This window comes from Cervus canadensis, chromosome 21 (assembly GCF_019320065.1).
Source record: "Cervus canadensis isolate Bull #8, Minnesota chromosome 21, ASM1932006v1, whole genome shotgun sequence".
NCBI lineage: Eukaryota > Metazoa > Chordata > Mammalia > Artiodactyla > Cervidae > Cervus > Cervus canadensis.
In genome coordinates, this window is record NC_057406.1 from 19,521,870 (window position 1) to 19,543,087 (window position 21,218).

A 21,218-nucleotide genomic window follows, 5' to 3' on the forward strand; every position below is an offset into this window, starting at 1 on the left:
ATTTATTAATAGTTTAATAAGAAAGACCCCAAAGACCTAAAGATATTTTTTTAGTATCGGGAGATTAGATACTGAATCCTGGGCCAATGGCCGAGCATGGGGAAAAGACTGGTAACAGGGCTTCCCTGTTGGTCCATTGGTTAAGAATCCATCTGCCAATTCAGGGGACATGGGTTCGATCCCTTGTCTGGGATGATCCCACATACATGGGAGCAACTAAGCCCATGGGCCACAACTACTGAGCCTGCGCTCTAGAGCCCACGAGCCACAGCTAGTAAAGCCTGGTTAACCCTAGAGCCTGTGCTCAGCAACAAGAAGCCACCGCAATAAGAGGCCTGGGCACCACAAGCAAGAGTAGCTAGCCCCACTCACCACAACTAGAGAAAGCCCGTGTGCAGAAACAAAGATCCACTGCAGCCAAAAATAAATAAGTAAGTAAAATTAAAAAAAAAGAACTAATAGCTTAAAAAAGGCTTGTCTCACTTCAGAGAGATAAGCATACAGAAAGTATTTTTTTGTGTAATTTACCCTAGTCATTTTGTAGCTCTCTGGTTAAATTTAGCTTTGTAAACAGGCATGCACATATTACATGTGCGTTGATTATTTAATCATTAATTGCTGTATATGGCACTTGACTGCATACTATCTACCCATCTTCATTGAGCCAAAACATAAATTTTGGGGTATATTGTCAATTTTGTCATAAGCAGAGGAGTTTGAGGAATTTTGGCATGCTGCCATGATGTGCCTTATTTCCTAGTGTTTTTCTTTCCCCGTGTTCTGTCCATTAAGGAGCACGGTGGTGGTGGTGGTATAGTCCCTAGGTTGTGTCCAACTCTATGTGAGCCCGTGGGCTATAGCCTGCCAGGCTCCTCTGTCCATGGGATTCTTCAGGCAAGAATCCTAGAGCATATATTGACTTAAAAAGTAACTCACTCTCCCTTTGTTTAGTTTAGGATTTTGTGACACTTTTTGATATAATAAACTTCATTTTATTATCATAGTGTCATTGAGAGAGCCAATATTGTGATTACCTTGAGTTTTATTTAAAGGTAATTTTCTCCCCTAACTTGCACATTGTACCTACCTTTTTAAATTTCTGTGTGTGTGTGAATGTGCGAAGAGAAATCTCTGATAGGAAAGATGTCAGTACAAAGTCGTCTATGTAGCCTGAATGAAGAAATTGCAAGGAATTTCTTTATCCACTATAGATGAATTTTACGTCTCCTATGGTCTCATAAACATAAAATTACCTAGAGGTAAAATTATCAAAATATATGGTATCTCTCAGGACTTCAGTCCAGTGGAATGACTGATACACAAACATCAATTATAATGAGGTGTAGTAAATAATATAGAGGAGCGATGTTTTCTTTTCAGTTCACAAAAATTATTATTTAGTATGGCTGAGAGTAAAATGCATGTAATATTTTCTTGTAACTTTGGCTTAAGTTACAAGAAATAAGATTGTATCACCCATATTGTGGGTGCCAAGGACAAATGCAGAAAAAAAAAAGAATAAAGCTTCCTGTTGGTTAATTATGAAACCTTGCACAACAAGTAGTTTTTCTACCGAGGCACAGGTTCTGATTCTGTTCCAACTTACCAGGTCCTGCTTTCTCAGACTTACACAAACTAACTCATAGCACAAGGAATTCCCTCCTCATTTCAGGTATGTTTTACTGTTTCTGGCTCTTTTGTAATCCTTCCTCCTCTAATTCCTGAAAGATGTCACCACTAGACAGTTCTTCTTTGTGCAGTTTCTAGTTGTAAACATTTTAAATAAATTTAAACTAAGTATAATATTTTTTCTGCTTCAACATATTGCATTTTGCTTTATTTGACTATGTTTTTTTCAAGTCTCTGATGTATGTCCAGTAATCTTTTTTAAATAAAGTTTCTCTGAGAAGTTTAAACCGAAGGTATTTAGAATCCTGACAAATAAGGGACTTCATCCCGTTTAGTGTTTGGCCCGCACTGAATCTGATAGCCCATGTTTACAACAAAATTCTTCACACTTTTGAAGTTTAGCTATTTGGATACTTAACCTATTTTGTTTATTTTTTAACAATAAAGATAATTTATATAAAACATAGAAACAAGCTATTAAGTCCACTTATGGGGTGTCTTATTTCAGTTACAAAATAATACAAAAGATATTGTTCATAAGTTGTGTTGTTAATCATAGAGTCACTTAGGAAAAGTGAAATGGTTAACTTTGTGCTTTAATTGTAAATTGTGCACTCCCTCCGAGAATCACAGATAATAAACATATTTCAATTTCTAATAATAGCAGAACACCCACTCTGTCTTTTACTATTCAGTTTCATGAGGCAAACTGCAACTATGTTAGAAATAGGCTTGGAATTTTTGGGTGACTTCATTTCAGACCTAGAATTTTTAAATTCTGTACTAAAAGCAATGATTACTTTCTATATAAGAATTGGTTAAAGAGAGTTTAACTTTTGTAGGGTTCTATTTCCTTTACTTTTATGTTCTTGGTGACATTTTTTTTCCTGTACTCAGGGCTTCAAACCATTAAGAAAATGCTTCCGGAAAGTGTAATAGATGTATCTATTTATCAACTCACATTTTATTTCATTTTATTTTATTTTGGCCATGTCATGTGGCTTGCAGGATCTTAGTTCCCTGACCAGGGATTGAACCTGTGACCTCAGCAGTGCAAGTAATGAGTCCTAACCACTGGACTGTTGGGGAATTCCCCACAACTCAGATTTTATATTATTGTTTCATTTTTCTATATTATAATATGCCTTCCCAAATTATAGATGGATATACTGATATTTGAGCACTTTATCCCTTACAGTTTTTTTCTACATAAAGATGGATGAAGAACCCATAATTTATAGTATTACTACTCTAAACCAGGATTTTCAGCAGAGGCATACACCAAAAAATATTAAACATAAATTGAATCCAAATGAATTGCCATTAACCAAGAAGAAACTGAAACACCAGAAACCTTGTAAAAGACAGCACAAAAATATAGCAGAAGATGTCAATGATGAAGGTAAGCTACATTAAAACAGTATTCATAAACATGTAGAGAATGCCTAAAATTATATACTGACATGCTATGCACTAGGGGGATTCAAAAATACAATAGTTTCTATAGCTAAAAAATGAAAATGTACAAGCAAAAATGTAAATGTTAATTTAGTGCAAATAACGCTAAAGGCCAAATGTTAAATACTGTAAATAATTTAAAAGATACCTTGGATAGTTTAGAAATCTCACTGCTAAAGTGGGAGTTTATTTAGACTTTAGAGGAAGAATATGATTTGAATAGAAAAGCATTGGAAAGTAATTCCCTTGAGACAACAATGGTAAACGAAGGACAATGACTAGCTGTGGGTGTTTGAGAGGATTGAGTTAGATACCTTGATTGGAAGCCAGAAGTTGTATAGTGTGAGAAATAAATATCTTTGACATTGATTTCTGGACTAGAGTGTGGTATACTTTGCGCCATAATCTGTATGTAACTATTTACATAAGCCGAACATAAATGTTATTTCTTTTAAATTTGGAGCACAAAATAGATGGGGTAAATCATCGTCAAGTGTCACTGAGAATCCAGGTGAAGTTTGGGATCCTGATGTGAATTAGTAGCAAGCTGTTTGACTTCCTCCATCAGATATCTGTAACAGTACGCAAGGTGTATAAAATGGGAAATGAGCACTTGGCATCAGTGCAATCACTCAGGTGACCCATCACTAGGCCTGAGTTGGGTGATTAAGGCATGGTGGTGATAACGAATGAAGAGACTGTAAGAGATGTGTGACAATAATATTGGGGAAGAAATTCAGTGGGGGGAAAGAAGTTAATATGAAGGATAAAGGTGATACTCAAAAATTATTTTCTTGCTTATTAAATGTCCCCAAGTTGAATGACAAAAATAAGTCTGCGTTTTATTGCTTCTGATCTTCCAACTGGTGAAGTATAGGTCCGTTGAGGATGCTGGCAGCTTTTTTGTTTTTTTCTTAAAGATTTTTTTTTTCTGATGTGGACCATTTTTAAAGTCTTTATTGAATTTGTTACAATATTATTTCTGTTTTATGTTTTGGCTTTTTGGACCTGAGGTATGTGGGATCTTAACTCCCCAACCAGGGCTCAAACCCACAGCCCCTGTATTAGGAGGCAAAGTCTTAACTACTGGGACATCAGAGAAGTCCCTAGCTTCTTATTCTTTCCATAACACCATCACTGGTTCTATACTTGCATGAAACACTACGAAACTTAATATGTGAGAGAAGAATAAACAAATGGTATCTGTGGACTTCCTACTCTAAATAGTAGCCTCTTTTAACTTTTCATGTTGGAAAACTGCTCAGTGCCTAAATGAATCAATTGGCATTCTGCAGTTTTCTTGCTCAACTTATCTTTCTTTTCTTTTTGCGGGGGTGGGGGAAGAAGAATGGTGGTAAGCTTTGGAGGCAGCATTAGTGAATTAGGGGCTCTGTTTTGCTGTGAATTGATTGTGTTATCTTAGACAAAAAGCCTATGTAAAAAATGAGATTTTTTTCAAGCTTCTATTTCAGTATTATCTAAAATCGTTTGAAAATATTTTGCAGGCCTATTGTGAGAATCAAGAATTGACATGTATTTGATGTGTTCTTAACTGTAAACTACTCCTTAAACATTGTGTTTATTTGTCCAGTCATCTTGCTTCATCTAATTTTGATTCTGCTTGTGTTTTCAATCCTCTCAGGAGATGTCTTGCCTCTTCCATGGAGACTCATTTCTAGCATGCTGGGTGTCTTGTGCCTTCTCCTAATGGCCACGGCCATTGTGGTAGCTGTTGTTACTGCAAACTGTAAGTAAATACAGAAACTTCCAAGTTGTCTTCCCCTCAGGAACGCTGTTTAATTTCATAGAATATGATAAGCCAAAGCAGGCTGAGAATAATTTTAGCTTACCAAAATTCTTCCTTTTTTATTTTCTTGAAAATTGCTGATTTATTTTTCTGAAATATAGTCTTTGAGTATCTCATTTTTGATGTTTCAATTTAAAATAAGATCTACTCATGATATTTGACTGTTTTTGCAGCGTCTTCCAAAAAACCACCTCTCAAAATCCAGCAGAAAGGTAGGTTTTACAGACTGATTTCTTAAACTGATTTAAAAGTATTATTGTGCTGGTCAGAGACCCAGGTTCTATCCCTGGGTAGGGAAGATCCCCTGGAGAAGTGAATGGCTACCCACTCCAGTATTCTTGCCTTGAAGAATTCCATGGACAAAGGAGTCTGGCGGGCTACAGTTCATGGGGTCGCAAAGAGTCGGACATGATTAAGTAACTAACATTATCATTATCTATCCACACACACGGAGATTTCTCTGGGCAAGTTACTCTAGTGTGTATAATAGAAAATATAAGACATAATTCCAGCCATCAAATAACTTACAGTCTTGTGAAACTGAGATTTGTGTATAATTAACTGAAATATAGGAAGACAGTGGTAAAGTTTTCAGGGAGTTTCCTGGGGTGTTTTAAGAAATTATTATAAAACTTCATATGTTTGTAGGGGAATAGAAATACCTGTAATGAGAACAAATTTTGGAGAAGTAGAGTTTATATTATAGGGGCAAAATATTAACAAATATTAATCTAATGGAGATGTAATGTGAAGACATTCTAGCCCTGAAATGCTGTAATATCAAAGTATGGCGATAAGAACATGAATAGACTGTAGGTCACCAGTGTCATATGATATATGAAGGGTCCAACATGTCTCAGAAGTGAGAGAAAAAGAAAATTTTTCATTCTAATTCATAATTTTATTATGAGTAATTTTTGTGTTTATGAAATGTTACTCTGATGACAAAAGTGTACTTCTGTTTACAAAGTATATTTAAGAAATAATAAAGTCAGGCTTTGTGATTATTTTTTCCCAATTCAATCATAGAGAACCTGTGTCTTGGACCTCAGTGTCAATCTTGTCCAGAGAATTGGATTTGGTTCAGATGCAGCTGTTACTACTTTTCCAAGGAAGAGTTAACTTGGAGAGAGAGTCAAAGTGCCTGTTCATCTCTAAATTCCAGTCTCATCAAGATAAACAAGGAGGAGATGGTAAGTTGTGAAACAGAGCATCATAATGGTATGCGAAATATGTGAAGTCGATTGAGTGGATTAAGTTGAGAGTCATTGCATTTACCTGACCTCAGCACTAGATAAATGGCTTCAGCCATTTCAGACATACTCTTCAGGGTATGACTAGTTTATCTTTTGTTTACATTTTCATATGCAAAATGTGCCACTGAATCTAGCTTTTATGTAAAGGGAAGAGATGTTTTGAAATAATAGGTATAAAGACCTTCATGTACAGACAGGTATTGTTAGATTCCCCTTATACAAGGTACCTAGAACAGTCAAACTCACAGTCAGAAAGTACACTGGTAAATGCTAGGGGCAGGGGGGTGCCTTACTGGGGAGGGGCGATGGGGAGTTAGTGTGTGGTGGGGACAGAGTTTTGGTTTAGGAAGGTGAAAAAGTCTGGAGACAGGTGATGGTTGAGAGTTTCATAACAATGTGAATGTACTTACTGCCATCATGAACTGTACAGTTAAATATAGTTCAAATAGTATATTTTATAGATGTACAGAACAGAATTTTGGACTCTGTGGGAGAAGGCGAGGGTGGGATGTTTTGAGAGAACAGCGCCGAAACATGTATATTATCTAGGGTGAAACAGATCACCAGCCCAGGCTGGATGCATGAGACAAGTGCTCGGGCCTGGTGCACTGGGAAGACCCAGAGGAATCGGGTAGAGAGGGAGGTGGGAGGGGGAATCTGGATGGGGTATACTTGTAAGTCCATGGCTGATTCATGTCAATGTATGACAAAAACCACTACAATATTGTAAAGTAATTAGCCTCCAACTAATAAAAATAAATGAAAAAAATAAAAAGAAGTATATTTTATATTATGTGGACATGGTAGTTGCTCAGTCATGTCCGACTCTTTGTGACTCCATGGACTGTAACCCACCAGGCTTCTCTGTCCATGGGATTCTCCAGGCAAGAATATTGGAGTGAGTTGCCATGCCCTTCTCCAGGGGAGCTTCCTAGCCCAGGTGAATTCTGCTGCTGCTGCTGCTAAGTCACTTCATTTGTGTCTGACTCTGCGCGACCCCATAGAAGGCAGCCCACCAGGCTCCCCCATCCCTGGGATTCTCCAGGCAGGAACACTGGAGTGGGTTGCCATTTCCTTCTCCAGTGCATGAAAGTGAAAAGTGAAAGTGAAGTCGCTCAGTCGTGTCCGACTCTTAGCGACCCCATGGACTGCAGCCTACCAGGCTCCTCCGTCCATGGGATTTTCCAGGCAAGAGTCCTGGAGTGGGGTGCCATTGCCTTCTCCGCAGGTGAATTCTACCCCCCTCAAAGAAAGACATTTAGAAAATATGCATATTGAATGAATTTTGAAGGAGACAGTTATTACAAGAACTATCCCAATCAGAGAAAAGAGAACCTGGTATATGGCCCAACAACCAGAAAGTATAGCCTTTGTGGCCCAAAAGTTAATGGCATTGTGTGAGCAGTGCCTCACAATCTAGAACAGGATGCGAGGAGATGGAAGAGCTTTCCCTCACTCTGCCAATGGGCATCAGCACTGAGTTAAAGCGTCCACTGTAAGAATTCTTCTGATAGAGGATGTTCTCTCCATTCTTCACCTGAAGAGACAGGAATTAGACATTGAGGGTAAAATTAATCTTCAAGACATCTATAAAGGTCTTGCTTATAGACCTTGCTGCCATTTTTTTTTTTAATCTTACTCCCTTATTCACCAAACCCACGCTATATTTTTACTCACTATATTTTTATTTACACACTATATTTTTATTTATTTTCCGTGTCTCCCATGAGAACTGGGAATTTGTGTTGTTTCTTGCTGTATCATTAGCTAAATCTCAAACTGGTCTCGGAATGTAGCATATAATAATGAGTTTGTGGACGGGATGAATTGAATAAAGATAAACACGGTGTTGAATTTTTTTTGAGGACTCTCATGCAGTTGATGAAAAGATAATAATGAGAACTTTGTATTTGCATGTATTTGTTTATCACTAGCATTTCTTCTCCTTAAAATCTTTCTTTTGGATTGGAGTCTACTATAATGAAACTGGCAGGCACTGGCTGTGGGAAAATGATTCACTTCTGCCTTCTGATATGTAAGTATCTGACATAGTGCAGCCTTCTTTGTCCTTGGTTTAATTGCTGCATTTGCCCAAAATAATAGAAATAAAGGGTGCCCAAGACACAATTTCAAGGACATTTGGGGAACTGGGAAAAGAGACAATAACTTAAATCCAATCCCATGTCCAGAATTATAGCCTCCAGAAGCAGATAACATAGCTCAGTTCCTTAATAAGTTCTCTCCTGAGAATTTTTCTTACACATCATCTCAGTTTGCTAGGGCTCTCATAACAAAGCACTGCAGATGGAGTAGCTTAAATAGCGGAAATTTATTTTCTTGACTGCAGAGGATAGAAGTCCCAGGCCAAGGTGCTGGCACTTTGGTTTCTTCTGAGTCCTCTCTCCTTGACTGTCGACTCTTTGGGTCTGTAGGTGGTCTTCCCCCATGCCTGTTTATGTGCAAATTTCCTCTTGTAAGGACAGCAGCAATATTGGGTTAGGGCCCACCCTAATGACCTCTTTTAACTGAACTGATTCTTGAAAGACCTTAACTACACTCATATTCTAGGGTAACGGAGGGTAGGATCCCAATGTATGCATTTTAATGGGACACAATTCAGCTCATAACACAAACCATGGATTAAAATCTTCTTACTTCCTCACTAACCACAGTGCTCTATAAGACCCAACTTCCAGGTCATTAATATATCTTTAAAATCTCCCTGGATTTTTACATTCTACCCACCATCTGCCTAAACACTATGGACACTAAAAATATTTATTGTCCTCACCAGAAAAATTTGATGATACCTGTTATTCATAGGCTTTTCACTCTTTTGTTTTTAAGTTGTCTGTCTACTTCTATAAGCAATGATAGTCAGCCTGCTCTCCATCCTCTCAGACGCTTACCTCCTTACTTGAGTTTTTATGAAATATTTAAAGTTCTGTAATCTATCAATAACTTTTCAATTTGTAAAAATCTTAGTTATCTGTGCTACTTATAGAAATTCAATTTGATTCAATTATATGTACGTTGTATTTTTAGTATTTATGTATAAAATGAAAGTTTTATATTTCTTCTCTCTGGTATTTACTTGTTATAGAATTTCATGAAGACTATGCCATTTCTTCTGTTTTAGGTTTTCTCTTTCTACACCTACATTAAGACAAAACTGTCTATCTTACAAATCAAGAGAAGTTTATTTAAGTGAAAGCTGTGGAATTAAACAGACTTACATTTGTAAGAATCACATTATTTTTTGATACATATATGTGGAATCTAGAAAAATGGTCCAGATGAACCTACTTGCAAAACCTATTATCAAACCTAGAGACACAGATGTAGAGAACAAATCTGTGGACCCCAAGATGGGTGGAAAGGGGGAATGGGATGGACTGGGAGATTGAGATTGACCTATATACACTACCATGTATAATATAGATAACCAGTGAGAACCTACTATCTAGCACAGGGAACTCTACTCAATGCTCTGTGGTGACCTATAGTTGTAAAGCAATTATACTCCAATAAGAATTAAAAAATAGAATCACCTTATTTATTCTGTAAATTCACATAAAAGGTGAGCATTACTCTTATCTAATTCTACATCTTGATAGAATGGCCAATGGTCACTTTCTTGGTCTATAGAGAAAATATGTAAATAAACACCTCTAGTAAAAATGGAATGTTCTCAAAATATACTGCAATGCTGTTTTATAAATGTACTATAATTTTGTTGAGTGGGTATACTTTGATTTAGATGACTTTTCATGAAATAACACTGTGATGATACTTAGAATATATATGCCAATGCACTTTAGGAGACATTGCCTTAAATATTTTCTGAATTACACCATGAGATAAGTTAATGAGACAAGGTTAGACTGTGTTGGACATTAAACAGTTGTCTTGTGTAAACTTACACTATTGTCACTGATATATGTATTGCTTTTTTTGTCTATAAAATTGTCAAAGTATATTGTTAAGTGATAGAACACAGAACCAGATGTAGAGATTAGTATAACTGCACAAGAAATAGAATAGTTCCATAATTTTTTTCAAAATTGGTTTTCAGCTTGATTACTACCCAAAAGTCCAATTTATTTTGCAACATGGTGACTCTGAGACAGCTAATTAGACCCATAGGTGACAATGTGGTTTAAAAGGATTTTGCTTTAAAGTCTCAATTGTGAAATGTTCATTCCTTTAAGTTGTTCTGTTGCATAGTATTTTTAAAAAATCAAAAAGAAACAATTAGTATTTATTTCCTTTTAATTGTATCAAAGCCTTTAGAATTATTAAAATAATAATGATGACAAGCTGTGGTTCATCTTTGCTTAGTCTTAAAACCTTCTATACCTTTTACACATACAGATACAATAAGCTCCCTTTTATGTTTGTTTAATAAGATTTGGTCTTTTGCAAAGAGCAAAAGTTATGTTTTACCAAAGTTCTTATTTCACTAGAGCAGAAGCTACATGATAATGACAGAAGAATTAGATATAATTGTCCCTTGATATTTACAGGAGATTACTTCCAGGATCCTTGGTGGGTGCCAAACTGTATAGATGTGTCAAAGTCCTTATATAAAATATTTGCATATATTTTACAGTATTTGTATAAATGTATGGCTTATGTACAAAAAATAACCTTGGTGTATTATTTATATATAATAGATGTACATATAAGTCATCTCTAGGTTATTTATACCAAATACAATGTAAATACTATGTAAGTTGTTGTCAGAACAAGGTAAGTGCTATGTAGATAGTCGCCTGGGTGTGGCAAATTCAAGATTTGCTTTTCAGAAATTTCTAGATTTTTCAATTCATGATTAGTTGAATTGGAAGATGCAAAACCCATGGGTGCAGAGGTCCAACTGTGCTATATTTGTTCTTAGTCCAAGCATTTCCATTGATGAAAATAATCAATAAACAGTTTCTAATAGGAGCAGAAAAAAGCTTTATTTGAGGCAAATTGAGGACTATAATCTGGAAGACGGACTCTCCAATAACTTCTCTGGAGAAGCAGAATTTTCAGCATCATTTCATATCTTGTTAGAACAAAGAACAACAAGCAAGTCAGGGATACATTCCTTCAAAGTGAAAGTGAAGTCGCTTAGTCGTGTCCGACTCTTTGAGACCCCATGGACTGTAGCCTACCAGGCTTTTCTGTCCATGGGATTTTCCAGGCAAGAGTACCAGAGTGGGTTGCCATTTCCTTCTCCAGGAGATCTTCCCAACCCAAGGATCAAACCCAGGTCTCCCGCATTGCAGGCAGATGCTTTACCCTCTGAGCCACCAGGGAAGTCCAACATTCTTTCAAGGATTCACACACACAAAAAAAAGATCAGCATGTATGCAGAGGGTCAGTGTGGCTGTGGCAACTAGGAAGAGAGTCTTATCATCAGAGGATCAGTATTGGCATCCCCAGAAGGGAGCATTTAATCTTTATTTTTAACATGGACATTCTTCAGTTCTGATCAATGTGTCCTTTTCTTTAATAATTAAAGCAGATGTACAGTGTATGTCTGATAGGCCACAAATAAGGTGTTAGTTTCCCTGATGGCTCAGATGGCAAAGAATCTGCCTGCAATGTGGGAGACTTGGGTTCGATCCCTGGGTCTGGAAGATCTCCTGGACGAGGGAATGGCAACCTATTTCAGTATTCATGCTTGGATAATTCCATGGACAGAGGAGCCTGGAAGGCTGCAGTTCATGGGGTCACAAAGAGTCAGACATGTCTGAACAACTAACACTTTCACTTTAGTATAAAATTCAAGTTAACTTATGCATAAGCCACAGTGACTTCCGCATACCTCAGTAAGTCAAAACTCCTTTTGTCGGTTTCTTCCACTCCTCCATACTTACTTTACTATGCTTTTATTCTTTAAATGTTTCCCTTCCTAGATGGTCATTCTAAGCAAAAAAGCAGATCAGAAGCAACTTTCCACAGTTTAGTTTCTTACTCTGGTATGTAGTTTCATGAAGATTTTTAAAAAAAGTTTCCTTTTTGAATTACGGTTTTCTCTGATATATGGCAAGGAGTGAGATTGTAGGAGCAGATGGTAGTTCTATATTTAGTTTTTAAAGGAACCTCCAGAGTATTCTCTGTAGTGCCTGTACCAATTTACCTTCCCACCAACAGTATAGGAGGGTTCCCTTTTCTCCACACCCCCTCTCCAGGATTTATTGTTTGTAAAATTTTTAGTGATGGTTATTCTGATTGGTGTGAAGTAATGTCTCACTGGTGTTTTGATTTGCATTTCTCTAATAATTAGTGCTGGGAAAGATTGAGGGCAGGAGGAGTAGGGGCTACAGAGGATGAGATGGTTGGATGGCATCGTCCACTCAATGGACAAAAGTTTGAGCAAACTCCAGGAGATAGTAAAGGACAGAGGAGCCTGACGCACTACAGTCCATGGATTTGAAAAGAGTTGGACACAATTGAATAGCTGAATAACAGTGATAATTAAAAATGTTGAGCATCTTTTCATGTATTTTTTGGCTATTTGGAAGTCTTCTTTGGAGAAAGATGTGTTTAAATCTTCCACCGATTTTTTTGATTGGGTTGTTTGTTCTTTTAATATTGAGCTGCATGAGTTGTTTGTATATTTTGGAGACAAATCCCGTGTGGTTCACTTCATTGCAAATATTTTCACCCATTCCGTGGATTGTCTTTCATCTTCTTTATGGCTTCTTTTGCTTTGTAAAAGCTTTTAAGTTTAATTAGGTCCCATTTGTTTATTTTTGCTTTTATTTTTATTATTCTAGGAGGTGGATCAAAAATATCTTGCTGTGATTTATGTCAGAGAGTGTTCTGCCTATGTTTTCAATTTGATTCCCTTAATGTTATATAATTGCTTACAACAACACAGCCCATGTGCTACAATACATGGTTTTATTACCTACTGTTGAAGGGCAATATCTGAAGCATTGACATGCCATGTTACAACTCACCTTGTTTAGAAGACAGTGAATAATATAACTGAATTATTAGTATAAACAGGCAAATGTCATACATAACTTGTAGACATTTCCCCCAAATATCCCTGAAGTATATACCAGCATTATCCTTTGAAGAAGAACCTGAAAAGCTGTTGAGCCACAGAATAAAGTTAAGCACTGCCATTCACATCATTGTTATAATGTGAAAACTTAAAAACAGAACTGGTGATAGAATTTTATAGCAAGCATAGGTATGTTTGTCACCCAGATTGTACCATTAACATTTGAGTATATTGTCTCCATTACATATCTGTCTCTTATGCTTTTATCCACCCTTGATACACCTTATTTTTTATACATTTCAAAATAATTTCCAGATATCAGTACACTTCCCTTCTGAGTACTATAGCATGTATGTCACTAACTAGAGTTCAATATTTGTTTACAATTCTCTTGTTCTTTTGAAGTACAGTTTGCATACAATAAATACACAGATTTTAGTATTACTATTCAGTGAGTTTATCATACAGTCTGCTGCAAACTGTGATCAAGATGAAGAGTATTGGTCTTCACTGGTGGTCCAGGGGTTAAGAATCCTACCAATGTAAGTGACACAGGTTCAATCGCTGGTCGGGGAAGATTCTGCATGCCATAGAGCAACTAAGCTCATGTACCACAACTACTGAGCCTGCTTGCCCTAGAGCCTGTGCTCCACAAGAGAAGCCACTGCAATGAGAAGCCTTGCACCGCAACTAGAAAGTAGCCCCCGCTCGCTGCAACTAGAGAAAGTCTGCTCATAGCAACAAAGACTCAGTGTAGCCAAAAATAAACAAATAAATAGATACAATTATTTTCTAAAAAGATAAAAAATATGACTCTTTCCCAGAAGATTCCCTCAAGTTCATTCCAATAGATCCCTACCCCCTCTTTAAAGTCAACCACTATTCTGATATTTCTCTAGTATATTTTGTATATTCTTTTTCAAGAATTATTTCAAATTCTGTTTTGTTATGTTTTGTATAAAGCAGTTTTTCTTCCAGTGTAGTTTGTGTGATTCATATATGTTATTATATGTGATGTTCAGATTTTACACAAAAATTGATATTAATTTCCACTGATTTTTTTTTTCCTAAGGTGGGCAAGGTTTTATATTTGACATCTGAGAGTTCCTTTGGCAGCCTTACTTTGACAGTCATATTTCCAGAAATGATGACTTCATTTTCACCATCTTCATGGATTTCAGTTGGGTTTTGGTGCAGTGTTATCACAGATTAGCACAAAGTACAGGCCTCTGCATCTGATCGCATAGGCTTCTACTACACACCAGACTTTTGATTCTTAAAGTTGACCCCATTGTTTCCTAGTGGAGGAAACCACAGAACACTGGGCATTTCTCCCTACCTACTCCTGGTAGATTAATTACATCAGATGCTTGACCCCTTCTTCGAGTTACCCGTGATGCATCACTGCTCTCAGCACTTTTCCAAACAATAGTGTTACTATTTCACTTTGCTCAACCAATTCCAGCAACACGACTTTAATCTGTACCAGGCCCTCAGTTTTTGAGATTATTTATAGCCTGACAGTTGTGTTTGTTTTCGTATAAAGCCACTCAAAATGGCTAAGAGTTAAGGTGTTTAATGGAGCACCATGACCCATATCATTCTTGGGCATCTAGTTGTTTTTGAATTTTAGTATGGCTTCCTCAAAAATTTATGAAAGAAACAAAAGAAAGACTCTACTTTCCTTTTTCTTAGTAAGTCAATTTGATCACTGAATGAGGCTGTCCCCAGAAAGATGCATGCGTGTGGGTGTGTGTGTGTGTGTATTTTCAACCAAAAATAAAACATATATATAGTAGGGATTTGGCATCTATATATAGTTTTATTATTGGGAAAAAAAAAATGTAGTTAGAACCAACTAGGTCCAAGATAGTGGAAGATTTAACTTTCAGTAGACCTTGAGCCTCTTTATATGCTCATTATAATTCGTTAGCATAAGCTAAAGGGCATACCTACAGCCACCATGACAGTTCTGAAGCTAACCATAAAAGGGAACTAAGTGGGCACTGGACCAATTCCTGGAAATCCCTGCCCCTTACCCAAAATGTTGGAAAAATTCCCCTATTCATTGTGTGTGATTGGTCATTCAGTTGTGTCTGACTCTTTGTGACCATTTGGACTGTAGCCCACCAGGCTCCCCTGTCCATGGGATTTTTTGAGGCAAGAAAACTGGAATGGGTTGCTATTTCCTCCTCCAGGGGGTCTTCCTGACGTAGGGATCAAACCCAGGTCTCTTGCTTTGCAGGCAGATTCTTTATCTGCTGAGCCATCAGGGAAGCCCTGAAATTACCCAGTCCATAAAAATGAATCACCCCATATTTTGGGGCCTCTTGCCTTCTGAGATGGCTGCACTCTGTCTGTGGAATGCATTTCTCTCTAAATAAATCTACTTCTTACCTTAAAAAAGAGAGAGAGAGAAAACAAGTAGTGTGACTCTATCTTGTACTTACAATCCTTGAACTGGTGCTATCTTTAACGCTTTTTATTGTCTGTTGTTTTTCTTATTCATCTCTTAAGGCTTTGTCTCCTGACAAACATGGATTTTAAAATCTTAGTGCTTTAAATTCTTAGCTTTCTATAATCTTCCTAAAACTTTCATTTAAATACAGAGGTTTTATAGCTAGTTGCTAGGAATGGATTGCTTCCTTCCACATGTTCTGTAAATCATGCCTGTCTCATTCACTTATTATTTTAGGAATTATTTGTATCATGTTGGCATAATCTAGTTTCTTGTTTTGTTTAACATGAATATCTATATGTGTGTTCTTATAACTTTCTTGTCCAATTGCAATTTAGTTCCCTAAGGGGGAATAATTCAAGTTTTCAAAAAATTTTATTTTATTTTTTATAGAAGTGGAAAGTATGCCAGGTATTTGAGAGCTTTTCCTGATAATGCATTTTCTTTCCCATTATTTTCTTCTAAAAAATATGCTATCCAATGCACTCACTTGAAAAGAAATCTCTGGGGAATAAATATATCATTTAGAATATGATTGTAACATTTGCATCATCACACATATGACTTGCATTAATGATTTTTCCATCCTCATGTAATTCTAACTTTCATTAAAGACTTTTCCAGCCTCATATTATTTCACATTTTTTTCTGTCTCTTCTTCCTCCTTCCTTCCTCTTCCAAATAAAAGAGCAATCATGATTTTGAAGCTAATTCTGTTACTTATGATAATGTATGCCCAACTGATAACACTAATGTCCATGTTCCCGCACATCTAAGCTTGCAAATTAAGAATCCTGAAATAGGAGGATTATTCTCAATTATCCAGGTGTGTCCTAAATGTAATCCCAAGTGTTCTTTCAGCATGGAAGTAGAGTGTGCCTTGACAGGCGATTAATGAGAGGGGGTAAAGTGATGTGGCTGCAGAAACAGAGACTAGAGTGATGTGGCCACAGTTCAAGAAATGCTGGCAGCCACAAAAGCTGGGTGAGACAAGGATGAGACTTGAAGCTTGCAGATGAAACCGGATCTGATGAAATCTTAACATTGGCCCTCATTTAGATTTCTAGCCTCCAAAACTATAGGAGAATAAATTTCTGTTGTTTTCATTTACTTACTAAGATTGTAGTGATTCATTGCTGTAGCAATAGCAAACAAATGTAGATACTATATAAGAATGTGCTCAGTTGCTCAGCTGTGTCGGACTCTTCGTTATCCCATGGACTGTAGCCTGTCAGGCTCTTCTGTCCATGGGATTTTCCAGGCAAGAATACTGGAGTGGGTTGCCATTCCCTTCTCCAACTATATGAGGATATTGTCTCGTCAAATATAGAGCTCAACCAGACTTCCCTGAGGGTCTTGCAATGCAGGGGGCTGGGTTCAGTCTCTGGTCAGGGAGCAAAGGTCCTACATACCATGGCGTTCCTGAGTCTGCACACTCTGGAGTGTGTGTGTCACAGTTAGAGAGCTGGTGCACCATGATCAGAGACCCTGCATGATACAACAAAGATGACTTGTGCTGCAAATAAGACCTGATACAGCCAAAGAAATACATAAATATATATTTTTTAAAATATAGAGCTCAAACAGAAAGTGTGGGACACAGGATGTCTGATTTGAAGGGATGATCATGATTGGAAAATAAATCAGTGCAAGTTCATTGCCCAAGTGAGGACAACTATAGGTACAGGGCTCCGTGAGGATTTTCCAGGAATAAAACCTGCACAAAATATAAATGAAATGAAGGAGCAAGCCTCCAAAACATTTTGGGGAGGAGCCGCACAAACAGTGCAAAGGCTTTCAGATACAAGATGGCATGGTTTGTTTGAGGAACAGCAAGAAGGCGTTGTGACCAGAGCTGAGTGAATGAAGAGGAGAGGGATAGGAAATGAGACTGGAGGACTAGTCAGGCAAGCAAGAATGTGTCAATTAGTTTGGATCTTATTTGAAGAAGAGAGCAGCACTAGGGAGGGTCCAGTCAGGTACACTAAGCCCAGGTCAGATCATTAAATGGAGGGAATTTAATACAGGAAAATATTTCCAAAGCAGTTGTAGATCTGAAAAGACAAACAGGGAGAAAGAAGACAGCCCAGAGATGAGAAAAATAGAAAGTGGGGACCATTCCCAGGGCTGGAGGAGATGAGGGAGCAGGTGGGTCTCCAAAGCCACTTAGTGGGAACCGGGACCACAGTTCCAGTTGGTGGGATGGTGTCTGGTGGAGGCTGGGAAGCGGAGGCAGTTGCTGTATGGTAGGAATTAAATCCATTTGGTGTAACCACCATGGTGGAAGATGTAGCCATGGTGGGAGATGTAGCCTGGAGCAGAGACAGAGGTGCAAGAAGACCAGGCTTCTCCCCACTTCCTGCCTTTCAAATGTCAAGCCAGTTGCTCCCATTGACTGAATCGGACTGGAAGCGGATTGGCATGAAAACTGTGACATATATTTTGTGGGAACCAGCACCTGAATTAGGAGCAGAGCAGGGGAAAGTGGAGGGGGACAAAAAGGGTAGTGACTGACACAGGGTGGAAGAAAGCAGGTCTCCCAAGGACAAAGGACCACAGTGTTTTGGGGGAGATATTTCTTGTACCAAATCAGAAGTATGACTTGTTAACACAGTTATTTTGTGGAGATTCATTGAACCTATCTTGTCTAATCTGTATGTCAGCTTCTTTATTGTGACACATGGGTAAGATCACTAAGATAAATTATCAATATGGAACAATGTGTAGAAGGGTTCAGGAATGGTGGGGTGGGGGTGGTGGTATTGGAAACATGTTTTGCAAAGAAAGAATTGAGAATACTTTATTTGATATACTGACACGAGAGATACAAATGTCTTATCCCTTATCCACAATACCAAAATCCATATCTCTGAAAAGTAAAACATTTTCACCTGTTTGGCTCTAGGACCTGAACTATGCTAATTATAGATTTCCCATTTTACATTTTGCTGAACAAATATTATTATGCTTGATTTTCAAATGACCTCACTGGGAACTAATTCATATATATATATATATTCATATATAATGCTTATTAATAAAAAGTTTTAATCTTAAAATTCCTTTCTCTTCACAGGCTTTACATATGATATCATGGACTTTACACATTATACTTTCTTTAGAGAAATGATGAGAAAGCACTGTCTATAAAAGAACAATCACTATTTGTCATTTGATTTGTCTTTATTTTCTGACTCTGTTGGATGTTATGTGTGGTTCATGTTGGCTATGTTTCATGTCACTCTGGATTAAAATAACATATTTTTAATTTAGAAATTTGACTCTATTTGTAAAATAAGCTTTAAATTTTAGATTGTATTCTTGCTAAAATTGACATTTAACTACACAGTCTTGCAACTGATTTCTAAGAATAGGTTGATTCTTTTAATATATTCTGTAAAACCATGGTTGTGTGATTCACCTTTTTTCTCAGGAATAATTTTTGTCATATGATAGCTTTCTTTTCTCCCCGTGTGAGTTGCCTGTTCTGAAAACTTTCCATTGAGTTCAATCACTTTTCAGTGGTGCTGAGGAAATTGAGACAGACAATAAAGTTTTTCACTAAGGTAAATATTTATAAAAATCTTATTTAATAGCAACCAGAATAACTTTTGTTTGGTATTATTGAGACCCTTCCCCATGGCAATTTAGGTGTTCCTGATGTGTCTTTATTTTCCAGTATTTCCATCTACAGAATATGCTACCTCTATGCATTCTATTATATTAAAATGAATTTTCAGGTTAAAATAGATCTCATGTCAAATGTGGCTAGAGTATCCACAGGCCAGCCAATGCTTTATGATCATAATCTTTACTTATTTATTTTTTTCCTTTGTTTGGGTATTTATTCTTCCATCCTCCTCTTTTAGTGGGTAAAGGCTGTCATGATTCTGAATCTAGTGTGATTTCCTGTGATCACACTTGCCTGACTAACAACACAAACAATAATATTAAAGTGACAGTGATCACGCACATCCAGGGTTGTACACCTCACTTTTGGTCTCTTTCTCTCTTTAAACTTCATCTTCTATTCCTTGGCCAGGTACATTGCTTTGACTCTTAATATATTTTGCAGCAGCTGCTTGTTCTTTTAATCAACCATGCTGTTTTCATGTTTTCCACGCCCTTCCAACTCTTCCCCAGAGCTGCATGGTCACATCAAGACTAGTGTAAGTGTTAACTGTTGTTTCAAGCAGCAACAAGTCTGTGGTTGGAAATATTCTGTACTGTACAGTGTGATGTTTCAGCCACACACGTATAAACTATTGAACTGATAGAGCATGTTCAACTGATGCATAAAGGTATGAACAAAGAAGACAGGTTGATTGATACGTGATGACCATGTTTGTAGCATTTATGAAAATTTCGGCACTGTGCCATATCAGGGTTCAGATTCTTTAGTTAAAATTTAATTTCCAAACTTATTCTAAATATCACCCTCTGTCCTGTGAGCCCCAACATACATGTTTTTTCTAATTATTATTATTATTATTAGTTGCTAGGTATATGTTAATACTTTTATATGTTTATACATTGAACTGTTCTCAGGACATATTTCTATTCAGTTTAGTTTTGCATTTTTTCAGATGATGAGAATGAATCTTTTAGGGATTGTGAATCTTATTCAAGTTTATAGATCTAACACTTAACAGAATCAGGTACTCGAAACAACTGACGTTTGACATCTCTTGTTCAGCAGGTTGAAGAAGGAAAGGAAGAGAATGTCCACCCAATTTGGATCAATTAAAATTAGATTTGTCCATCTCAAACTCCAGCGGATAACCAACAGGGACCTACTGTATAGCACAGGGAATTCTGCTCAATGTTTTGAGGCAGGCTGGATGGGAGGGAATTTGGGGGAGAATGGATATGTGTATGTGTATGACTGAGTCCCTTGGTTGTTTACCTGAAACTATCACAACATTGTTAATTGGTTATACTCAAATACAAAATAAAAAGTTAAAAAAATTAGATTTGAACACTAAATAGCTTGCCATTCTGTTGTCATATCATTTAGCTTTGTGCTGCTACTTTTCTAGATACTCTGTACTTTTTCTCATTAGATTACCCCACTCAGTGGATAAGTTGGAAAGGTGATAATCATCTTTAAATAAATCTATTCAACTCAGTTTTCCTTCCCTACATAGTAGTCAATCCTATGAGAAATCAATCCTGACTATTCATTGGAAGGGCTGATGCTGAAGCCGAAGCTCCAACACTTTGGCCACCTGATGAGAAGAGCCAACTCATTGGAAAAGATACTGGGAAAGATTGAAGGCAAGAGGAGAACAGGGCGACAGAGGATGAAATGATTAGATGGCATCACCAACTCAACGGACGTGAGTGTGAGCAAATTCTGGGAGATGGTGAAGGACAGAGAAGCCTGGCGTGCTGCATTTCACGAGTTTGTAAAGAGTTGGACATGACAGCACTTTAACAGTAATAATAACTCTCATATTGGTGTTGAACCTGTTCATAGTTGATTCTTTTCTCCCTCTTTTATAAAAATACATTTTATGCATTTATTTTTTCATTGAGGTATAGTTGATTTACAATGTTATATAGGTTTCAGGTCTATAGCATAGTGATTTGCAATTTTTA

General features: G+C 37.1%; 1 protein-coding gene across 6 annotated transcripts; it reads left to right on the forward strand.

Annotated features, from left to right (window-relative positions):
- Positions 1 to 312: 312 nt before the first annotated feature.
- LOC122423816 (killer cell lectin-like receptor subfamily E member 1) lies at positions 313 to 20,534 on the forward strand. 6 transcript variants are annotated; one of them, XM_043441231.1, is made up of 8 exons: positions 401 to 431; positions 1,610 to 1,672; positions 2,828 to 3,031; positions 4,730 to 4,834; positions 5,068 to 5,106; positions 5,924 to 6,087; positions 8,085 to 8,185; positions 20,314 to 20,530. In XM_043441231.1, exons 3-8 carry the CDS (start codon positions 2,845 to 2,847, stop codon positions 20,504 to 20,506), a joined length of 789 nt encoding a protein of 262 aa, XP_043297166.1. In that variant the 5' UTR covers positions 401 to 431; positions 1,610 to 1,672; positions 2,828 to 2,844; the 3' UTR covers positions 20,507 to 20,530. The 6 variants fall into 6 exon arrangements, with proteins under 6 accessions (XP_043297167.1, XP_043297166.1, XP_043297168.1 ...); XM_043441233.1 differs by having other exon boundaries at positions 408 to 431; positions 1,610 to 1,676; positions 20,314 to 20,534; XM_043441234.1 differs by lacking the exons at positions 401 to 431; positions 20,314 to 20,530 and adding exons at positions 9,290 to 9,390; positions 19,074 to 20,307 and having other exon boundaries at positions 1,512 to 1,672.
- The last annotated feature ends 684 nt before the right edge of the window (positions 20,535 to 21,218 follow it).

Excerpts from the sequence above, each read along its gene's own strand:
- LOC122423816 (XM_043441232.1), top strand. The coding sequence starts at position 2,845 with ATGGATGAAGAACCCATAATTTATAGTATTACTACTCTAAACCAGGAT. Across the intron at positions 6,088-8,084 it reads AGATAAACAAGGAGGAGATG|CATTTCTTCTCCTTAAAATC; the intron begins GTAAGTTGTGAA and ends GTTTATCACTAG. Across the intron at positions 8,186-20,313 it reads TCACTTCTGCCTTCTGATAT|CAGGTTGAAGAAGGAAAGGA; the intron begins GTAAGTATCTGA and ends TCTCTTGTTCAG.